Source organism: Bubalus kerabau, chromosome 9 (genome assembly GCF_029407905.1).
Source record: "Bubalus kerabau isolate K-KA32 ecotype Philippines breed swamp buffalo chromosome 9, PCC_UOA_SB_1v2, whole genome shotgun sequence".
Classification (NCBI taxonomy): Eukaryota; Metazoa; Chordata; class Mammalia; order Artiodactyla; family Bovidae; genus Bubalus; species Bubalus kerabau.
In genome coordinates this window covers 107,106,159-107,128,334 of record NC_073632.1, presented here as the reverse complement: position 1 = coordinate 107,128,334, position 22,176 = coordinate 107,106,159, and the positions used below count along the sequence as shown (strand labels likewise).

The following is a 22,176-nucleotide window of genomic DNA, read 5'->3' as shown; positions in this document are numbered from 1 at the left end:
CGAAGTAATAGCCAAGCAACAAGTGATAGCACCTTCCATTGTGACTTAACTTCTATTGACATTTTTAAGAACTCAATGAGCAGAGCAGAGTAAACCAAAATGACATGGTTGACAGTTTAGTATGCATAGATTTAAATTAATATTACAGAAGACACCCTTGGCATTACAAATCTACACATAAATTCCTCATCGTAGTATCAAACATACGGTAGCCATTCAAATTAACTGGATATTCCCAAAGCATATTCATCTATCAGATCAGATCAGATCAGTCATGTCTGACTCTTTGCGACCCCATGAATCGCAGCACGCCAGGCCTCCCTGTCCATCACCAACTTCCGGAGTTCACCTAGACTCATGTCCATCGAGTCAGTGATGCCATCCAGCCATCTCATCCTCTGTCGTCCCCTTGTCCTCTTGCCCCCAATCCCTCCCAGCATCAGAGTCTTTTCCAATGAGTCAACTCTTCGCATGAGGTGGCCAAAGTGCTGGAGTTTCAGCTTTAGCATCATTCCTTCCAAAGAAATCCCAGGGCTGATCTCCTTCAGAGTGGACTGGTTGGATCTCCTTGCAGTCCAAGGGACTCTCAAGAGTCTTCTCCAACACCACAGTTCAAAAGCATCAATTCTTCGGCGCTCAGCCTTTTTCACAGTCCAACTCTCACATCCATACATGACTCCTGGAAAAACCATAGCCTTGACTAGACAGATCTTTGTTGGCAAAGTAATGTCTCTGCTTTGGAATATGCTATCTAGGTTGGTCATAACTTGTCCTTCCAAGGAGTAAGCGTCTTTTAATTTCATGGCTGCAGTCACCATCTGCAGTGATTTTGGAGCCCAGAAAAATAAAGTCTGACACTGTTTCCACTGTTTCCCCATCTATTTCCCATGAAGTGATGGGACCGGATGCCATGATCTTAGTTTTCTGAATGTTGAGCTTTAAGCCAACTTTTTCACTCTCCACTTTCACCTTCACAAAGAGGCTTTTGAGTTTCTCTTCACTTTCTGCCATAAGGGTGGTGTCATCCGCATATCTGAGGTGATTGATATTTCTCCCGGAAATCTTGATTCCAGCTTGTGTTTCTTCCAGTCCAGCGTTTCTCATGATGGACTTTGCATATAAGTTAAATAAGTAGAGTGACAATATACAGCCTTGACGAACTCCTTTTCCTATTTGGAACCAGTCTGTTGTTCCATGTCCAGTTCTAACTGTTGCTTCCTGACCCGCATACAGATTTCTCAAGAGGCAGATTAGGTGGTCTGGTATTCCCATCTCTTTCAGAATGTCCCACAGTTTCTTGTGATCCACACAGTCAAAGGCTTTGGCATAGTCAGTAAAGCATAAATAGATGTTTTTCTGGAACTCTCTTGCTTTTTCCATGATCCAGCGGATGTTGGCAATTTGATCTCTGGTTCCTCTGCCTTTTCGAAAACCAGCTTGAACATCAGAAGTTCACGGTTCACATACTGCTGAAGCCTGGCTTGGAGAATTTTGAGCATTACTTTACTAGTGTGTGAGATGAGTGCAATTGTGTGGTAGTTTGAGCATTCTTTGGCATTGCCTTTCTTTGGGATTGGAATGAAAACTGACCTTTTCCAGTCCTGTGGCCACTGCTGAGTTTTCCAAATTTGCTGGCATATTGAGTGCAGCACTTTCACAGCATCATCTTTCAGGATTTGGAATAGCTCAACTGGAATTCCATCACCTCCTCTAGCTTTGTTTGTAGTGATGCTTTCTAAGACCCACTTGACTTCACATTCCAGGATGTCTGCTATAGCAGTTAATAAAACTAAAAATGCAATCTACAGTCAAAATGTTGTTGGTGTCTTAATCTATCATTGTTTTCATGCATTATGTATAATCTGTAAACTTTTTTATTTCATTAGGCAACAGGACAAATTAAAAAAATATTATGTGTTAACTACTTCTGTTTGTGCTTAAGAACAAAGTGGACAAGACAGAAGATGGACACACCAACCACCAGAGAACCAAACAAAAAAGCTATGAGAATATGGGATATTCAAAGGTCACAAAGCAACAACAAAGCATTGTCATTTTCAAAGCTTAAAAAACTATAGTACTCCCCCATGATACAGTGTAGAGTTTAAACAGGAAATGCACTAACAATGTAAACAAAATTTATTAAAGAGCAATCATTAACATTAATTGATTGATCACTATATGTCAACACACTATGCTAAGCGCTCTACAACTTCTGTAATCCTCACGCCATCAGTGACCTCACAGTGATCTCACTACTCCCGCTTCACATGCCACCAAGAGATGAAGTCTTCCGCTAAAATCACAAAGCTGCTAAGTGATAGAAGCAAGAATCAAATAAAAGCAAGACGGTTATAGAGGTTACACTCTTAGCCACTCTAATGTATGCCAAAATGATGGCAGGAAGCTGTTCTTCAGGCTCCAAGTTCAACCTGACTGAAAGCAGAACTGGCGATGCCTCATTACAGGGCTCCGAGCTCCACTCTTCAGTGTCTGTGTGTGAGTGGAGGGCTGCTACTGCAGAATCGACAAGACGCTGAGGAGAGGGCAAAGCAGGCTTTGTAAACTGACATAACAACTTGTTTAACGGATGAATACACTATGAGTTTTGAGAGCTTGTCTTACTGTACCTAGGCTATTAAATCAGCATTGCTTGAAGCAAAGCAACCACAAGCGCAAACATGGGAACCAAAACTGCATGGCAATACAAGACTGCCCCTCGGCTGAGTCACAAAGTGATTAAGTTATTTTAAGATTCTAATACAAAAGATTGTTTTAAATACAACTGCTAAATATGCTCAGGGAGAACTCACATGCTTGTCTCAAAATATCTTTATACTCATCTGACAAGAACAGCTTAAAATAAAATTTACAGATAATTAATATTATTGACGGCCTCTGTGCTCAGCTTAACTACTAAGTCATTATTTATCTGTAAGGAGAGAAAATGATTGAGACCCCAGTCAGCTAATGAGAAAGTTGAAATGAAATGAGGTGAGAGCTTAGAAAGAAGTCAAAATGAAGTCAGAGTACCTACAGGTCTGGCATTCACTCTGTAAGCTCCACAGAGGGATTCAATGCACAACACGCTCTAGCAAAGCCACCCACATCTCCATCATTTGATGTCTCTTTCAAGGTAATGTATTTAAAAATCAAACACACAACAAACCCTTCCTAACAATACATTTAATCTTTGGCAATCAAAACCTATGTTATTCTTAAAAAATCAGTCAAACATTTTTCACACAGATAGAATTCAAAGTATTCTGCCTCACAGCATCACTGGATAAAAGGAAACAGGCAAATAAAACCTTCTGAAAACACAGTCTTTAAAGCAGTTAACTAGGTGTTCATCAATTAAACTAGAAAAGTAAGAAGTGGCAAAAGGAAGAAAAGCAGAAAACAACAACAATATACTTTAAAGTAAAATGGCTGGAAAACAAACTCAACGTGAAATGCTGGTGAAAACCAAAACGACTCCTGTATGGCTAGTTTTAAGCCTTCCTCCACACTTACTCACTCTCCTGATGAGATGACATAAATCCACAGTAATTCATTTGATTCTTCTCATTCAAATCTCATCAAGAGAAACATTTTAGATTTTTCAAAGTTTCAGTTACATCTTTAATACATAAAACACTGAATAGTCTAACTTCCAAACTGGAGGCTTCTCAAGTGTAAAAACCAACATGAATATGATGGATTAACTGATATTAGCTAGCTAAATGAAAAGTAATGATAATCAAAAAGAGAAAATCATGACACCACCTTTAAAAAGTTAAAAATTTTCTGACATGAAATAACATATAGTGCTTAAGATCTAGATATTTTGTTATTAAAATTCAAAAGTGTAAGTATATTATTCACATAAAGGACGGCCCCATTTTCAAGGACTTACCTTCTTCTTATCCCTCATTGAGCCTTTGCCTCGGACCATGATCTTGCATCCTGTTTCTGCTTCAAGCTGTTTAGCAGTAAGTCCTCTAGGTCCAAGGATTCTCCCAACAAAATTAAACTGGGGGGTAAAAAAACCAACATCGTGCATTAGTCATTTAAAGTATATACTTAACTTTCGCTAATTAAATTTTTAAAAATACTAAGTTGAAATAAAATCTTATTAATTTCTTGCCAAGTTTGAGGGTGTAATGACAGCAGTTCATGGTTTAGCTTGAAATTTTCATGTGCATTAATACAAACCATGGATTAGGAACAGCAGAATCTACCTAAAACAGGTGCTGTATTCAACTGCCCATCAACATGCACACTCTAAACAAGTGTACATGAAAAGTTCAACAAATCCCTTCTATGACAGGGTTCCAGGAGCTATTTATTATGTTAAATAGTGGCTGCCTTTTATACAGAAATCCCTGGGGGAAATTCCTATCTTATTGATCTAAGTTATACTTCAGCGACTGTTCAGAAAGCATTGTGTTTTGGGACTGGCTGCCAGAACACTGATGGCCAAAATTGTATTCCACACTATACTAACTATTTAAGACGTAGGAGTCTACATTTTTTTCCCTACAATCCTTGCACAATTTTGTATCTGCATCCTTATTTTCCTATTTCCCATCTCTACCTTTAGTTCAAACTATTACTTTGACAAAGAACCTTAACTCTTGTCACAAAAAGGACAGTGATAAGAAATAACTGTATAAATAATTATCATCCCTCCACAGAAACTTCTAATATTCACACATAGAAGTTAATTTTTTTTAAAGGCCAATGAGAGGAACAGATTGACTATGAACACTGGAAAGTAAATTTTCATTAATATGTCATCTATATAAAAGACAAGAAAATGAATATCATCAGTTCCACAAAGATCCATGGGTGGTTTTTATCTACTTATTCCAACAGGTTACTGATACCTATGCTTCCTACTTTTTTCCTGCATTTTATTCCTACTGTTAGTGTATCGTTACATAACACTAACATGCCAGAATTCACTGCTCTCAGGGCTTAAGAAGCGAGGGCACTTCCTCAGTCTTCTGTGCTCCAGAGGCTGCCTGCTTTGCTTCAGCTGCTCACCAGCACTGCCACATCTTAGAGAAGTGATTCCCAAATGAAACGTGTGTGCGTACACATTTGAGAATGGAAGAAAGTCCTATTCCCTAGGGGATTACGACATCAGTTCTTCCACCCCAAGCAAAGACTCTCAGGTCCTTGACCCAGCTATACAAGATTCCAAATTCTGAAACCTGCCTGAACCATGTCTTCACATTCAAATAAAACCCTTTACCCTTGCCTAGTTTTTGGCATATAGGACTTGAACTACCTCTTCATCCAACTAAACCCTTGCAGTCATCCAGTCAAGAGCCCTCCTCTCATATCCCCCATCTAAGTAAACTGAAGTACTGTACTGTACTTGAAGGACTGTATTATGATTACATGTCTATACTTGGAAAGCATACAGACCCCAACTGGTATTCAAGCTCCAATATTAAGCAATAATTAAGAATCGGGAAGTCATATAAAACAAGCCTCAGTCAAGTGATGGAGACAACGCTTTCCAGAACTGCTGTGATGAGGAACTGCACGTGTGTACAGCACAATATATATGAAACGTCCAATACAAAGTCCCCCACACAGTGGGTCACAGTCTATGAAGTCTACTACAAATTCACTTTAGGAAGCCTCAGGCCCTCAATCAACAAGCTCAGAATGTCCACAGAAGGGGATATGATCAAATGGCAAATCTGACCTACAAAACTCCAGCGAGACCAGAAACTCACACATTGAGTTCTGCAGAAAACCAGAAAGAAAAGGTGGAAATGATACAAAGCCTGCTAAAGAGGAGCAATAGCCAGGCATCTAACTTGCAGGTATCAGGCTTGAGTTTTCATCTATAGAAAAGATGCCCTAAGAAAAGACTCTCACACTGTAGCATTTGGCTCCATTCTCAAAGGCTGACACTTAGCTTCAGGTGATCAGCTCCCACTGAACCCTGCAATGAGCTAGCCCCGTTCAAGAATATGAGCTTCTAATTCATATTCTGTGCTTCATTCTTAAGTATGTATAGACAAAGTTCACCAAAGACTTGAGGAATGCTCTAACTTGAGGAAGGCCCTTGCATGCAAGAGTGTACAAACTATAAAGAAGCAGGACAAAGGACTGTCCCATTAGGGAAAAGACTGCTGGTAAAGGAGATTGTTGTTCAGTGGCTTAGTCGTGTCCTACTCTGCCACCCCATGGACTGCAGCATGCCAAGCTTCCCTGTCCTTCACCATCTCCCAGAAAATTCCCCCAAAACTCCTTCAGTAGACAGCACTAAACTACTTTCTAAATCGGTCATACACAGTTACATTCCCAGAAGAGGAGAGGATTTTGCTCTGATACATTTCAACACTTACGCTTTTGGTCATTCAGATGTGTGTTTTTTGAAGCACATGCGAAGTTTTCAGACCATTCTATTGTGTTGTTTCGCTGTCTTATTGATTTCGACTTTGCGGTCACACGTGTGGCAAATACCTTCTCCCTTTCTGTGGCTTACCATTTTCATCTTTAATGGTGTCTTAAGATGACTTAATTTAAGCAGACTGAATTGAATTAAATCATATATAATTTTAATGCAGCTCATGTCTTCCCTTAACAATATTTTCTGTGTCCTGTTTAAAGGTAGTCTTTCCCCATCCCAAGGTCATCAAGATATCCTCTGTATTAACTTGCAGAAGCTTTACTGTTATGACTTCCTTATCTATATCTACAGTGTGCCAGGAAGTGATGTCCATGATGTGTGAACAACCTTCTCTTCTGTTCCCTTCCGTGGCTGCCCAACTGTCCCGCCACAATGTTGCTGAAGAGACCATCCTTTCCCCTGCCCTACAGTGCAGTGTCATTTCTTGTCCTAAGTAACACCCATACATGCTGATACATATGGGTCTACTTCTGGGTTCTCTATTAAGCTACTTGGCTTAGTATCTCACTGTCATTTAATGTAACTTTATTTTCAAAATCTTAATACGCAGGATAGCTGTCAGTTCACCCTGCTCCTCTTTCAAAGATGTCTCAGTCTTTGTGCCTCTATACAGATTTCAGAAATAGCTGGTTAATTTCTAAAATGATACTAGCAATAATTTTTACTGGGATGTTAGAACAATCTTCAGGATCATGAATATGGTATAATTTCGTCATTTGGTTAGGTGTTTTTCGATTTCTCTCAAGAATACAAAGCTTTCTTGGTGTGCCTTTACTTGATTTTGTTTGATTTATTCCAAGACATTTGGGGCTTCATTTTTGCTACTGTAAATCATGTTTTTATTTCATGTTTGTTTTTTTACATGTGAAATCATAATTCATCTTTTTGTATCATACAGTATACCCAGCAACCCTGTTTCTTCTTTCTTCATTCTAATTTTTCCATAGGTTCTTTTGGATTCTTTTGGTAAAGATTCATATCACTTGCAAATAAGAGAAAAGAAAAAATACCTAACTTCAATCATATTTTTAATTTCTTTTTTTGGCCATCCTTACACCACTGGCCAGCACATCATGGGTTCAAAGTCAAATCAAGTGTATTATCCTTGACTCATTCCAAGAATAAAGTTCTCAATAGTACACTATGAAGTCTGAAGTAATCTGTGTATACTTCAGCAGATTAAGAAAATTCCATTCTATTCCCTAATTCATTAAGAGTTTTTATTTTTAGTCATGAATGGATGTTTAAATGTATCACATTTTTTCACCATCGAGACAATCATAATATTTCTCCTTTATTCTGGTAATGCAATGGATTACAATTCATTATCAAATGTTAAATCATGCTTTTAGTTCTACAATAAACTTAATGACATTATCTTTTATTATAGATCACTAGGTTCAGTTTGTTAGCAATTTGGCGACAATTTTATTTTTTTAATTTACATTCACAAATGGAACTGCCTTGTAATTTTCCTTTTTCATAATATGTTTCTTAGGGCTTAGGCATCAAGATTATTCTGGACTCAAAATGTGTTGGGATGTAGTCCCCCTTTTTCAGCTCTTTGGAATGGCTCATAGAAGCTAACTTGTACTATTTCTCCTTTAAATATTGAAGAGAAATCAGTGGTGAAGTCACCCAGGTCTAGAGTATTTTTTTCTCAGTTCAGGTTTTCAATTATGGATTCAGTTACCTAATTTAGATTTCCTATTCCTTCATATGTCAATTTTGGTAACTTGTGTTTATCTAAAAATATGTCAATGTAGTTTAAATTTTCAAATTTGTTGATATAAAGCTTTCATGGACTTTTCGTCTTAGTATCTACAGGATCTGTAACAATGGTCCCACTTCAATTCTGATTGGCTATCTATGTTGTCCTTTCTCTTGATCAGTCTTCCAGTCTTTACAAAGAATGTACCTTTTCTATTGTTGAGAGGGGTAGACTGATGAAAATAATTTTAAATTAAATTTGTAGACAGGTCATTCAAAAATGACCACAATTACCCATGCATCCTTAACCTACGCCATTTGCAGTGTAATTCTGCAGCTCCTCTCACCTCTTGAATCTGGGGTTAGCATGCTGACTGGCTTTCCAATACAATGTATGAAAAGAATAATATGTGTGTTAAAAGCCTAAGTCTCAGTCTTATGTGTACTTCCTCTCTTAGGCCCTATTATTCCCATATAACAGTCTCAGACTAACCCACTTGAGAATGAAAGACAAGCAATCTAGTCGGCATCCATGCCAGCCCACACCCAGGTAACTATTAAGAGCAGAGGGGCCTGGCTAACCCACAGCTGACTGCAGATGCCGATCAGAAGAACCACTGTGGTGAGCCCAGCCTGAACAAAAGCGACCAGCATGCACAAGAGAAGCAGGAGCTAAGTAAGTGGTGGTTGTTTGAACATAAGTTTCTGGGGTAGCTCATTAAAATGCAATAGTAGCCAGCCAATACATTGATTTTCTTCATTCTGTGATGGTTTTCAGGGGTCTTAAATTAATTTCTACTCTTACCTTTATTACTTCCTTCCTTCTACTTCTTTTACATTTAATCTGCTGTACTTTTCCTGATATTATGAAACGAATGCTCAGCTTATTGCACCCTTTCTTCTTTTCTAATAATTATACTTTTAAAGCTTTAAGTATTCCAAGCTGAAATACCAATAACCTCAGATATGCAGATGATACCACCCTTACAGCAGGAAGTAAAGAGAAACTAAAAAGCCTCTTGATGAAAGTGAAAGAGGAGAGTGAAAAAGTTGGCTTAAAACTCAACATTCAGAAAATGATCATGGCATCTGGTCCCATCACTTCATGTGAAATAGATGGGGAAACAGTGGAAAGATTTTTGGGGGCTCCAAAATCACTGCAGATAGTGACTGAAGCCATGAAATTAAAAGACGCTTACTCCTTGGAAGGAAAGTTATGACCAACCTAGACAGCATGTTGAAAAGCAGAGACATTACTTTGCCAACAAAGGTCTGTCTAGTCAAGGCTATGGTTTTTCCAGTGGTCATGTATGGATGTGAGAGGTGGACTGTGAAGAAAGCTGAGCACCGAAAAATTGATGCTTTTGAACTGTGGTGTTGGAGAAGAATCTGCAGAGTCCCTTGGATTGCAAGGAGATCCAACCAGTTCATCCTAGTCCTGGGTGTCCATTGGAAGGACTGATGCTGAAGCTGAAACTCCAATACTTTGGCCACCTGATGCGAAGAGCTGACTCACTGGAAAAGACCCTGATGCTGGGAAAGATTGAGGGCAGGAGGAGAAGGGGACGACAGAGGATGAGATGGCTGGATGGCATCACCGACTCAATGCACATGAGTTTGTGTAAATTCCGGGAGTTGATGACGGACAGGGAGGCCTGGTGTGCTGCGGTCCATGGAGCTGCAAAGAGTCGGACACGACTGAGCGACTGAACTGAACTGAATACTTATTCAGACTTTTAAGCACAGTACATAATCAATTTTTCTAAATATTCCATGGGTGTTCATGAGACTTCCTTGGCAGTCCAATGGTTGGGACTTCGTCTTTCAATGCAGGGAGTTAAATTTTGCTCCCTGTCTAGGGAGCTAGAATCCCACATGCCTTGGGGCCAAAAAGCCAGAATATAAAACAGAAGCAAATTGTTGTAACAAAATTGTAACAAATTCACTAAAGACTTTAAAAATGGTCCATATCAAAAAAATCTTAGGAAAAAAGAGCAGGCAAACTCCTCTGTGACTAACTTTTGTCTATTTCTTTCAGTTCTATTTGCTTTATACAATTAGAAACTGTGTTGTTGGTATATACAAAATTATATTCTTCTGTCATTATGAAGTGGCATTTTCTACAGTAGTACCTTTTGCCCTTAAGCCTACATATATTAAGATATAAAGATATTTATAAGATATTTAAATTTATTTTCTAAGTTTAAATTTATTTTCATACTGAATTTTCAACTGAGGTAATTTTCAGTTCATTAATTCCCTCTTCAAAAGCTTTGAGTCTTCTGTTAAATCTATTAATCCCAGTTAAGGAATTTTTCAGTTTGATTTTTCTTTTATACTTTCTATTTCTCTGACATATTCAGTTTGACTCTTCTTTCATAACTCCCATAATTCTGCCATATTTCTCCGACTTGTCTTTGGTCTCCATACACACAATAAGCATAACTTTTATAAAGTCTGGGTCTAATAATCCTAATATCTAGAGTCTTAATGAATGTGCTTCTTTTGTCTTATTTCTTCAGATTTTTTTTAACATCATCTTGTATTCTTTGTGTGTTTGCTTGTTTTCTAGCGTGTGCCAGACAACGTATTTACTAAACAGCTTACAGAAACAATATAAGGCCTAAGGTGATGTTATCTTTCTCCAGAGGGAATATATGTCAGCTTCTGCCAGGCACCTATTGTTAACTAGCAACCTAAGATCATCTCAATACAATTTCGCTTATTGAGGTTGACACAATTTTGATGCTGACATGCAAAGTCTGTAAAGGCCTAGGAAATTAGTTCCCTCTTACCCCTGAATGCACACCCATCAGATTCCTACCCAAAGCACAGACTGGAGATGGGAAGTAGCTTACATAGGTTAGACCTATGTCCCCCAAAGCTTAGCCTCGCCGCTGTCCTCTCCAGGTTCAGCAAACACACCTAGAGGAGAAGCAGTTTCACAAAGCCAGGCTTACATCCAACCTTGATTCTTTGTCCTCACAGGAATCCTGAATTAGCAGTTCTTCACAATCTTGCTGGGTCTCTGATGCATTCAAGCAGATGTCTGTCTGTTGTTTGTTTGTCTGTTTCCCTTCTGTATCCTAGTTTACTGAAATTGTTCAGCTGGTCTGAATTACTCTTAGTACTTAACAGAAAAGTCCATGAAATTTTTAAAAAGGCTGCCTTTAAATCTAAGTAGATCTAGAAGTGACTAATTTCAGGCAGTACAGGATAAGAATATATTAGAATGAGGGTCTGAGAAAGAGAAAAAGACACCTACCACAGAAAATCTATCAACAGGCCTTGCTAACCCCTATCTTTATATATAGGCACAGATTCTGTAAAATTCATTCCCTCTCCTCTCCTCAAACAACCTGAACAGAGACAAGAATTTCCACATTCCATGCCTCACTGACTTTGAGTATTTTTCAGTAAAATAGGAAACAACCTTTTATTTTCAAGTTCAACCTAATGAAATATGTATGTATCCATGGTCTGCTACTCAGTAAAGAGTGAAATAGATGCTATAATTTTTTGTTGTTGTTGTTGTTTTGTTTTGTTTTTTTTTAAGAAGAAAGGGGAGGAGGAGAAAGGAGAAATTCTCCTTGCTCTCAAGAAATCTGTGAAAATGACTTTATTCTATTTGGTACCTTGACTGTTTCTTAAAATAAGTAACTTTTGCCAGCTTTTCCTCTATTACAGTTGTGCTCTATACAGATCTTTTTCTGAAATAATTCATACAGAAAATATACCTTATGTATCTGAAACAAGCCAAAGAATGTGTGGAAAAATGCAGCATGAATGAAGGTACTTCAGGACATCATATAACGAGTATGTAACGTCTGAATTTGTGCCCTCTGTTAAAGTGCTTGGCTCCACTCCTGATACACAAACCCCAAAGAGGCCATCTTTGGCACATTCTTTCTTTTCATATATTAAATCTCTTTTGCTAAAACCACAGCATTACACAGGAAAGGTTTTCTGCCATAGCAGAAAACTACTAATACTCCCAATTATTATTTACTAAATAAAAAATGTTTTAAAGCCAGTCAAACATTAAATTCGTAACAAAATTTTCCTCATCTTAAAAATGAACCAACCTCTACTCCACCACAACCAGCAAAAAAACAGCTCAAACGTGTTCAAGTGCATACCACTGGGACTCAAATATAATCGAAACCATCAAGGTCATCCTTCTCAAAATGGTGTAAGTAGAGAATGAAAAAAATTAATCACAGCAGCTGCTTTGACTACTGCAACCAATTTCCAAGTTAATACTGTTTGCCTTGCATTAAAATTCATTCTGTGTTGATTTATCATGCTAGTTCTGCAGCTTCATTCAATTAAAACAATGTCACAACACATTCAAAGAAAATAATTTCAAACAGCCTAAGCTAACTGCAAAATTTAAAGGCCAAAAGAAGGGAAAGAAAGAAGAAAAGAGGAAAAAAAGAAAAAAAGACATTTATTAATCCTACTGTTTATGTACAGACCTCTCTGTGGCTTACCAATTATATCGCCCTCAAGTGGCATGTTAATTTCTAAAGAAGAGGTCAACAATAATCATGTCTAATGCTATTTGATGCTGCTGACTTAATTTTAAATAGAAATTAGTTCTCTCAATGACAGAACATAAAGTATTATAGCAAATCTCTCCACTAACCTTTTAAGAAATGTACAATCAAAGATAAAATGTTTTGTGGCACACTATCAAAGCATATTAAAAAATGATTTCCAAAAGCATTCATTTCAGTGAAATGCTTCTAAGACATGTTTAATTTCTGCTTAAAATTTTGGAAAAACAATTTTAAAAACAAGATGCACTTCTTTGGATTGTCTTTCGCACAATAAACTGATGCTCTGTTTTTAAATATTTTGTCTAGTATAGCTAAGGTGATTTTAAGTTCAGTTCAGTCGCTTAGTCATGTCCAACTCTTTGTGACCCCAAGGACTGCAGCACACGAGGCCTCCCTGTCCCATCACCAACTCCAGGAGCTTGCTCAAACTCATGTCCATTGAGTTGGTGATACCATCCAAGCACCTTATCTTCTGCCATCCCCTTCTCCTCCTCAGGGTCTTTTCCAATTTTAAGTTAGATATTTATAAATGTTACATCATATCATGTAAGCAACATAGTAAGTATCAAACACATACACACAAATGTGTATTTCTTGATAAAGTCTTCTGTTCGGCAGATAAAAATGGACCACTTCTAATGTAGTCAACACTAGTAAGCCATCTTATGCAAGTATGTAAGATGAGAGAAAAGTTATGACTACTTAGCAACACAACTGTTTTTAATTAAAAATACCAGAATATCTTGTTTGATTTGATTTCTAGTTTCACTGACTCGACTGATGACAGTAAAGGAGAAAAGGTTAACAATGCAGGTTAAATTTAAAAGTTTGCTACATCTAAAGTCCACTGTGAATAGCATAGCCTTCTTCCAATATTTGAAGTCATTATCCAATTTAGCAAATAAACTGCCTGGACATTTATGAACAATAAAGTTTCGACATATGTCTCGTGATTTTCACTTTCATCTACTCACTAACATAAATGAAAACACCAATCAATATTCATGTCAGAACTAAACCAACTGAAACCAGTATGGCCAGAGATATTAGAGTTTGGGGGGGCGGGCGGGGGAATCAACGAAAAGTCTTCTGTTTAAGAAAAAAATGAATATATCAAAATGTCATGTACTTTTGGAGAGTTAGATGTCTTATCCCTTCTCTATCTTCATGTTAATTCTAGATAAGCAGCCAGATATGTCTTCTTAAGGTACATAATTACTATAGGAACCATTCTGCAAACCAATCGTATATCAGGCCTTCATACACGTCTTCTGTTGGTGGCACAGGACATATAAGAAGCAGCAGTTACACCAACAGATGCAAAAGTGAAGAAAAGTAACCAATAATAACCAAAATATTAAATTTATAGCATATGAATCTGGATAACCTAAATCATGTCAAGTCTTTCTCTTCTGAGTATAAATATAATTTGCAAAAAAGAGGAAACCATTCAAAACAAACTCAGGTTAATAAGATGATTATTCTTTAGGAAGCTAAACAACACGTACTTAGAAAAACAAGAAATTATCAATTAAAATAAAAGATATGAAGGCAATGAAAGCCAACAAGGGTCTGATGACACAAACAGAAGACAGTATCTTTGAAAGTGTAAGGCCCAAACACTTACACATGAGGCCTTTTCAAAGATCCCTAGCTACTTTTCAAACCTTTATCTTTGCTTTTAGCCTTCTGTTCAGAAACATGTTGTTCTCTAAAACAGCAGGGACTTTGAATTTTTGTTCCCTGTAATACCTTTCTTTCTCTTTTCTTCTCACCAAACACGTCCAATTCTCATTTCATAGTATTAAGCTCAAGTAGTCCTTCAGTGACTTCCTTGGTTGGTAACTCCTAGAGACTGCTGTTTTCCCCTAAGTGAGGACCCACCTCTTAAAGCCCTCCTGTCTCACCGTCTGCAATCATCTGCATGTCTTTTACAGCGCATTCTTTTGAAATCGGAAACCAGCACCGCGCGTACGTGCGTGTATGTGAATCCACAGTGCCTCACACGACATACAGCACAGAGAAGAAATGAACACAGGCAGCACAGGAACGCTTACACATCCCAAAAACTTATTAAATGGACGCCTGACTGTTTTCAGAATAAAATTCAAATGAGAGTTAATGATGTCACAGAAACAACTGTTATTTCCTACCCACAAAAATGGGTGGCCAGGCTCAAGTGGTATAACCACGGACTACTCCAGACCCCATTTCATTCACCAGCTTTGGAGGGGAGAGGGTTAAGATTAAGAAGATTCTGTTACTGACTGCTTCACTCACTCCCAGGAGACACTGCTCTCCCAAAACAGGACAAAAAGAGATCAGCACCTTGACCTTTCCTGTAACACCTAACACCCAGTAGCTCTGAGGAGCAGGTCTCTCTCTAATGATGCTTCAATATGGAAGCATCATAAGCACAAGGACTATGTCATTCAGCATTTCTTAGATGTTGAGTACTATGAAGTATGTTCTACTATGAGTGTTCCTCAAAAGTGAACTTCGATGCTTGGCACTTTAGCCACATTGAAAAGTGAAAGAAAGTTAAAGTGGCTCAGTCGTGTACGACTCTTTGCGATCCCATGGACTGTATAGTCCACGGAATTATCCAGGCCAGAATACTGGAATGGGTAGCCACTGGGGATCTTCCCAACCTGGGATCAAACCCAGGTCTCCCACATTGCAGGCAGATTCTTTACCAGCTGAGCCACAAAGGAAGCCCAAGAATACTGGAGTGGGTAGCTTATCCCTTCTCCAGTGGATCTTCCCAACCCAGGAATCAAACCGGGGTCTCCTGCATTACAGGTGGATTCTTTATCAACTCTGCTATCAGGGAAGACTTACCTGCATTATTAAGTCACTTAATCCTCACAACACACTAGAAGGTAGTTACCATTATCATCTCCATTTAACACATTTGAGGTTACAAAAGTAGTCCCAATCCTACAACACCTCAAGTCCAGACACTTCATCAGTATAGCATAAAGCCTCTCTTCTAAAGACCCTGATTCCACCCGGTGTTCATGGGTAGCTCAAAACGTTTAGCACAAAGTCTAGAAAAACCCTCTTCAGATTTAAGTTGACTTTCACAATGAGCCCAAATGTAACTTATTTTCCACATACATCACAGAACATACCATTACCATACTCCTTTCACATGACCACCCCTTTTCAATATCCTCATCTGTCTGTTACTGACTAGGCTCAACATCCACATCCTTTGTTCCTTAACCAAACCTTTCACATGAATGAAAACTTGTACGTGATCATTACTTCATTCACATGATTCAATGGCAAATATGCATAGACTTCAGCACAGACACACACACAGAGAACAGCACAATTATTTGAATCAAGACTGATCTTACAAGTGTTACCTCAGACCCTGCAGTTAAGTCTGAGATATCAAATATTTAGTAATCCTGACCATGTATTGATTATGAATACAGCCTAAGGCTCTTTGAAACTGGTTTCTTAAATTTTGCTGCATAAATATCACTCTCATAACTGTTCCAAAAGTACTAATTCAGCTCTTAAAGAAACCTGCTCTTCTGGGGCATAAATTTTAGTTACATTTGACTTACTGGTAATTTACACTACCCTTGCTTCAATGTTCCTAAATTGTTAAGAACAAACTCAGTTCACAGTGATTCTGAATTATTCTAAGTAAAAATTCTAATAATTTTCAATTATTAAATTCTATTAATACAGTACGTTTACCATCTCTTACTCTTGGTTCCTCTACAGTATTATCCTCCACATGTAACAGACTACGAAATCTTAAGATTTTAATTTTAATCTGTTCCCTGTCTTTGTTCCAACTGTCATTGCCATTCTTCAGGCCCTTGCTACTGAACGATATCAAAATTTTACAGTTTTATACTCATATCTCTTCATGTTTCTACTCATTTCTCAAATTTTGCTTTTTTATTTTGTTTAACCTGTCCTTAAAACTGCAAATTTGTACTGCTCTTATATAATCTTACAAATAAAAAGGCAAAAAAGTAATAAATCACTGTTCTATAACCCCAAGCAATACAACAGTGATAAATTTTTTAAACTCAAATCAATTCCTTACCAAGTAATGAAGAAAAAATTATCATACCAATATGAAACATGGACGTGGCCAAGTTCATGGTAAGCAGGCTACTTATTGATATTGATTCTGAATTTAGGAAAAGCTTCCTGGTGGCTCAGACAGTTAAATAATCTGCCTGTAGTGCAGCAAACCAGGGTTCGATCCCTGAGTCAGGAAGATCCCCTGGAGGAAGGGAATGGTTACCCACTCTAGTATTCTTTCTTGGGAAAACCCATGGACAGAGCAGCCTGGTAGTCTCCCCAGTGGCTCAGCAGTAAAGCATCTGCCTGCAATGCAGGAGACCCGGGGTTCCATCCCTGGGTCAGGAAGATCCCCCGGAGGAAGGCACAGGCAACCCACTCCAGTACTCTTGTCCGGAGAATCCCATGGACTGAGAAGCCTGCCGGCTACGGTCCACAGGATCACAGAGAGTCACAAAGAACTGAAGTGACTGAGCAACACACACATTGTAATCAAAAGTTAGATTTCAGGAATTTCCTAATTTATTATAAACTATTTAGTTCTAAAGAGATGGGTTTACTAAGACATATAACATACTTTATACCAAAGAAATAATTAAATTTAGTTCTATGGCTAATCATTAAAAAGTTCTATTTCAATGCCCGCAGGGTAAAACCGCGTCACTTACGTCTCCTGCCATTGGCAGGCGGGTTCTTTATCACCAGCGCCACCTGGGAAGCCCAAAAGTTAAGACAAATTCTATCAAAAGCTACAATAGTTTTCTGCTCACACTCAAACCAAAAGAAGGTATACATAATGAGTTCATTCACTCACAAAATAAACTTAGATCACCTATGTTAAGCAGGCACAAAAACGGGTGGCCAAGTTCAAGGGGTATAACTGTAGACTACTCCACACCCCATTTCATTTTTACCAACTTTGGAGGGGACAGAGTAAGGATTAAGAAGTTTCTGTTACTGACTGTTTCACTCACTCCCAGGAGACACTGTTCTCCCAAAATGGGCCAAAAAAGATCAGCACCTTGACCTTTCCTTTAACATCTAACACCCAATACTCCTGAGGAGCAGGTTTCTCTCTAATTTTTCTATTCCTTTGATTACTTCAGTGAGAATCTTAGAGATATGGAGGTTAAAGCCTGTGATGAGGTTACCATCTAATTCCTTAAGACCTCTGTCACAGTAATTTTAACCAAGCAGATCCTAATAATCTCTTTTTGGATAAGATAAATCACAGGCAAAATTTTCTATCTCAACTGAGTTTGGAAAACATTTGCTTACAAGTAATTATTCTTCCCTAAAAACTAACTCCATCTTTTAGCTTGTTCTTCTACACACTAGTCCTTTTTAATATCAAACTGTTACTTACAAAAGAAAGCATTCCTATTTTAAGACGAGATTACTTTAAAAATCGTTAAACTTTGAAAAAATTTAAACCAAAAAAAACTAGTTTTCAGATTGTCTTTTTTGGAATAATTTCTATTAACACCCTAAGAAATTTAGTATATCTCAGACCACAAAGAGCCTATTAAATATCTGGTACCCAGCAGGCCTTTGAAATATCCTTGCAGAGTAAAATAAAAATGAAACTTAAAAACCAAATGTCATGAAACGGACCTTCACTGAATTGATCTGTTTAAAGTTCTAAGTCAACAATAACAGTCTCTCTTCCTAAAACTTAAAGACATGCTCTATGTTATCAAATTGTACTGCTAAATTACAAACTCCAATAGGTTAATATGTAATCTGAAACATTTCACACCATTCAATAAAAATATATTATCTAACCTTCTACAAATCAACAACCTATCTTTAAGAGGTTTCTGTATAAAATATCAAAGAGAGATGTGCAGATGTTTTTATTTTCACTTGTAATTAAGATCATATCCTGCCAAATATCAAGGTTTAACCTAGGCATTGAAAAGAGAGACTTGGCCGATCGTTAAATTTTTACTTATTGTCCATCAGTTTCTCAGAACAACGAACGACCAAAGTAGTTTATATTGAGTCTTTCAACACAACAAGAAAGTCACAAAAGTCAAAGGACAAAGGCTTAAGTAAAGATAACCAACTGCATTGATCTCTTTTCTCCTCTCATAATTCCTCCAAAACAAAAGTCAGCTCAGCAGCCATTCTGCAGGTGACAATCTTAAGAAACTGAATCTGACCAATAACTCCATACCAACTCAGAAGCTATCACTAGCCAAATTTTATCTGCAAGCCCAGGAGAAATAAACTGAAAAGGAATTTAAAAATTACGTTCCACCATTAACATAGATTATTATTAGGAGCTAGACCCCGGTTCGATTCCTGGGTCAGGAAAAAGCCACTGGAGAAGGGCTAGGCTACCCACTCCAGTATTCTTGGGCTTCCCTTGTGGCTCAGCTGGTAAAGAATCCACATGCAATGTGGGAGACCTGGGTTCTATCCCTGGGTTGGGAAGATCCCCTGGAGAAGGGAAAGGCTACCCAATCCAGTATTCTGGCCTGGAGAATTCCATGGACTCTGTAGTCCATGGGGTCGTAAAGAGTTGGACACAACTGAGCCACTTTCACTTTCCATAGAGAGTACCGTGAAAAACATTATAAACCCACGTTATTAATTAGCGTTGCCATGTTGAAGTCCTACAAGCTGGAAAAAATATTTGAAAGGGCATTTACCCATCTTACAATCCGTGTAAACACACTGACAATATATGTCCTCATGACAGCTTAGATCCAAGACAAACCTTTCAAGACTCTTAACTGTTCAAAATTAAGACCCATTTTTAAAACATCACAAGGTCAAATTATCTTCATAAAATATTTCTGGGAAAAGTCTCACTACAACTTAATCATGCCCGAAGCTAAAACAGTTTTGCAATCTCTGTTTACATATACACTAGGCTAACTAAGGCACCTGACAGCTAGCCCTTGCCAATGTTTGGAACTTGCTCTACCACTCTGGCACATCCTATAAAGCCATTTCTCAGAGCACAGAAATGATAACCAGGCAACTTTAATGACACAATTATCACTGACTCACTGAAACACAACATCTTTGATCAATCAGAGTTAACTCCATTCACGTACTGTTTATAAGATCGTCATGGATTCAAACAAGTCCTTCCTTAATAACTGGCCAAACCAACACTATGATGGCCTATGTATAACTTTAATCTTCATTCCTGTTTGTCCTTTTATGAAAGTATGATAAATAGTCTTAAAGGATTTAATGCAACAGCTTTTCTCTTTCATACAATACTGTGGGCTCCTTCAAGGATGGGGAATTTTTCCTTCCTCATGATCACAAGAACCTTACTGAGTGCTCCATCATATATCATATATTTGTTATCTTCATTACTCTTAAATAATTCTATGATGATCTTATAGACAAGTAAACATTCTAAAGTTAACATGGGCTCAAAGTCAATGTGATAGTCTCAATTTCCAGTCCCTTCTCATGTGGACGGAGTGACTTGGTAACACAGTTTATCATCAACCTCAGCACTGTTGACACTGGGGGCAGAATTCTCTGTTGTTGGGGCTGTCCTGTGCACTGTAGGGTGTCTAAGGGCATCCGTAGCACCTCTACCAGATGCCATTAGTACTCCTTTCAAGTTGTGACAACCAAAAATAGCTCCAGAAACTGTCAAATGCCCCCGAAGGGCAAGATCAATCCATAGCTGACAACCACCAAGCTAAGGGAATGTTGGCTGAGGGAGAAAGAGCAGAGGTCCTTCAGGTGCTTAAGCAATTTGGCTCGGCTCTGACGCTCCAGTGACCTGCCAGGAGAAGGGCTTGCTCCAAGCAGCTGCTGCCCCCTTGGGCGGAGCCTAGCAGGAACATAAAGGTAACATAAAGGTAACCGAAACACCCACAGCTGGCCCAGCTATCCCAAGCTGGCTAAACCCAATCAGCAGAACTGCAGCCCACACAGTGTAGACTAAATAAAGAACACAGAAATCAATACTTGTTATTTTAAGCCACTGAGTTTTAGGACAGCTTACATAGAGCACTGTTGTGGCAATTGTTGACAAATACAGCCACTAAAGGAGTAAGCCAGGATTCAAAACCTGACTCAAAAACCCACTAGTACCTCAACTGTATCAAGCAGTTTTCTTTACTGAATTAATATTCCCACCTCAAGGTTATGCTTAATACTAACAGAGATGCAATACAATCCACTTTATTAATAAGTATAAATACTAAAAGTTAAATTTGTAAAAAATTTTCAATATATTTTCAACAAGCTACTCATATTATCTTCTCATTCCCACACCATTAAGCCACTAATTCAAAAAACACTGTGGACATAATACAGCACAATCTCATTTCTCAAACACTGAATCTAAGGCTTCCTTCTCTTATCAGTCCCAGAGTTATACACAGCCAAACCCAAAACAGTATCTCCAAGTTAACACTTATTTTTATAAATAAGTTGCTATATGTAAACTTAAAAGACAACTTTTTTAAAAGTTCAGCAATATTTAAAAGACAAATTTTCATACAGATACACACAACAAATACTTATCATACAGCCACCGTTTACTGGACATTATGCCAGGCAGTGAGACTATAAAAAAGGACACCACCACCACCCTCCTGGAGCTTTACATCCTGGCAACACCTACACAGCATTATGGCATTTTCCAAATGTCTTACACATACTAATTCACCTACACGTCCTCACAAGCCTGTTAGAGACTACCTCTATACAGAGACAAAGAAAATCATGACTGGATTTGCCCAAAGCACAATACAAGCACTAGGGCCAGCCAGGAGTCCGAGTTCACACATGTGGACCACTGCACTACACTGCCCCTTTGCAGCTTTACTGAAAGCATTTTCGAGTCAAAGAGCGTGAGTTTGCTCACAAAATCAATTCCTCATACAAAAGGAGGAGGTAAGACAAACACATATGTAATGATCTCTAAGATATATTAAGAAAAACGGGAACAAGAAAAACACATACTTGTTTCATTGTGACCAATACCTAATTCGTAATTCTGAAATAAAAATATTTTCTATACTGCCAAATTTTGACACTCTTGTTTCATTTTAATTATATTTTTTTTTAAATGATGAGATACAGTTCCTAGTACAGACTACAGCACAGTTAGTTACTATTCATTTGGTATGTACTGATAACCTCAAAGAGAAACTACATGCAGACTCCAACTCTGCCAAATACTTTCAAAGGAAATTTAAAATCAAGGTATGAAAAAACTGGTCTGGAGGACCAAAATAAACCACTGAATTTCTAATTTAAAAAGCTTTGATAAAATAGATATTTTGGGGTGTCAGTAATTACCCACAACTCATACACCACCTGCCTCACTGACACGCCTACATATGGATGTCTGACTTCAAGTGAAAGTGAAGTTGCTCAGTCGTGTCCGACTCTTTGCAACCCCATAGACGGTAGCCCACCAGGCTTCTCCATCCATGGAAT

The 22,176-nt window shown here is 38.0% G+C and overlaps 1 protein-coding gene across 11 annotated transcripts in view; it reads right to left on the bottom strand.

The window, feature by feature from the left end:
• Window positions 1-22,176, bottom strand: part of QKI (QKI, KH domain containing RNA binding) — a 160,234-nt gene that overhangs the window by 85,046 nt on the left and 53,012 nt on the right. For all 11 annotated transcript variants that reach the window (XR_008698456.1, XM_055536171.1, XM_055536172.1 and 8 more), the window contains one exon: window positions 3,899-4,015. Coding sequence is in view for 10 of the 11 variants with exons in the window: in XM_055536171.1 (XP_055392146.1) it covers window positions 3,899-4,015 (117 nt within the window). In the remaining variant the exon portion in view is untranslated. The remainder of the gene's footprint in view (window positions 1-3,898; window positions 4,016-22,176) is intronic.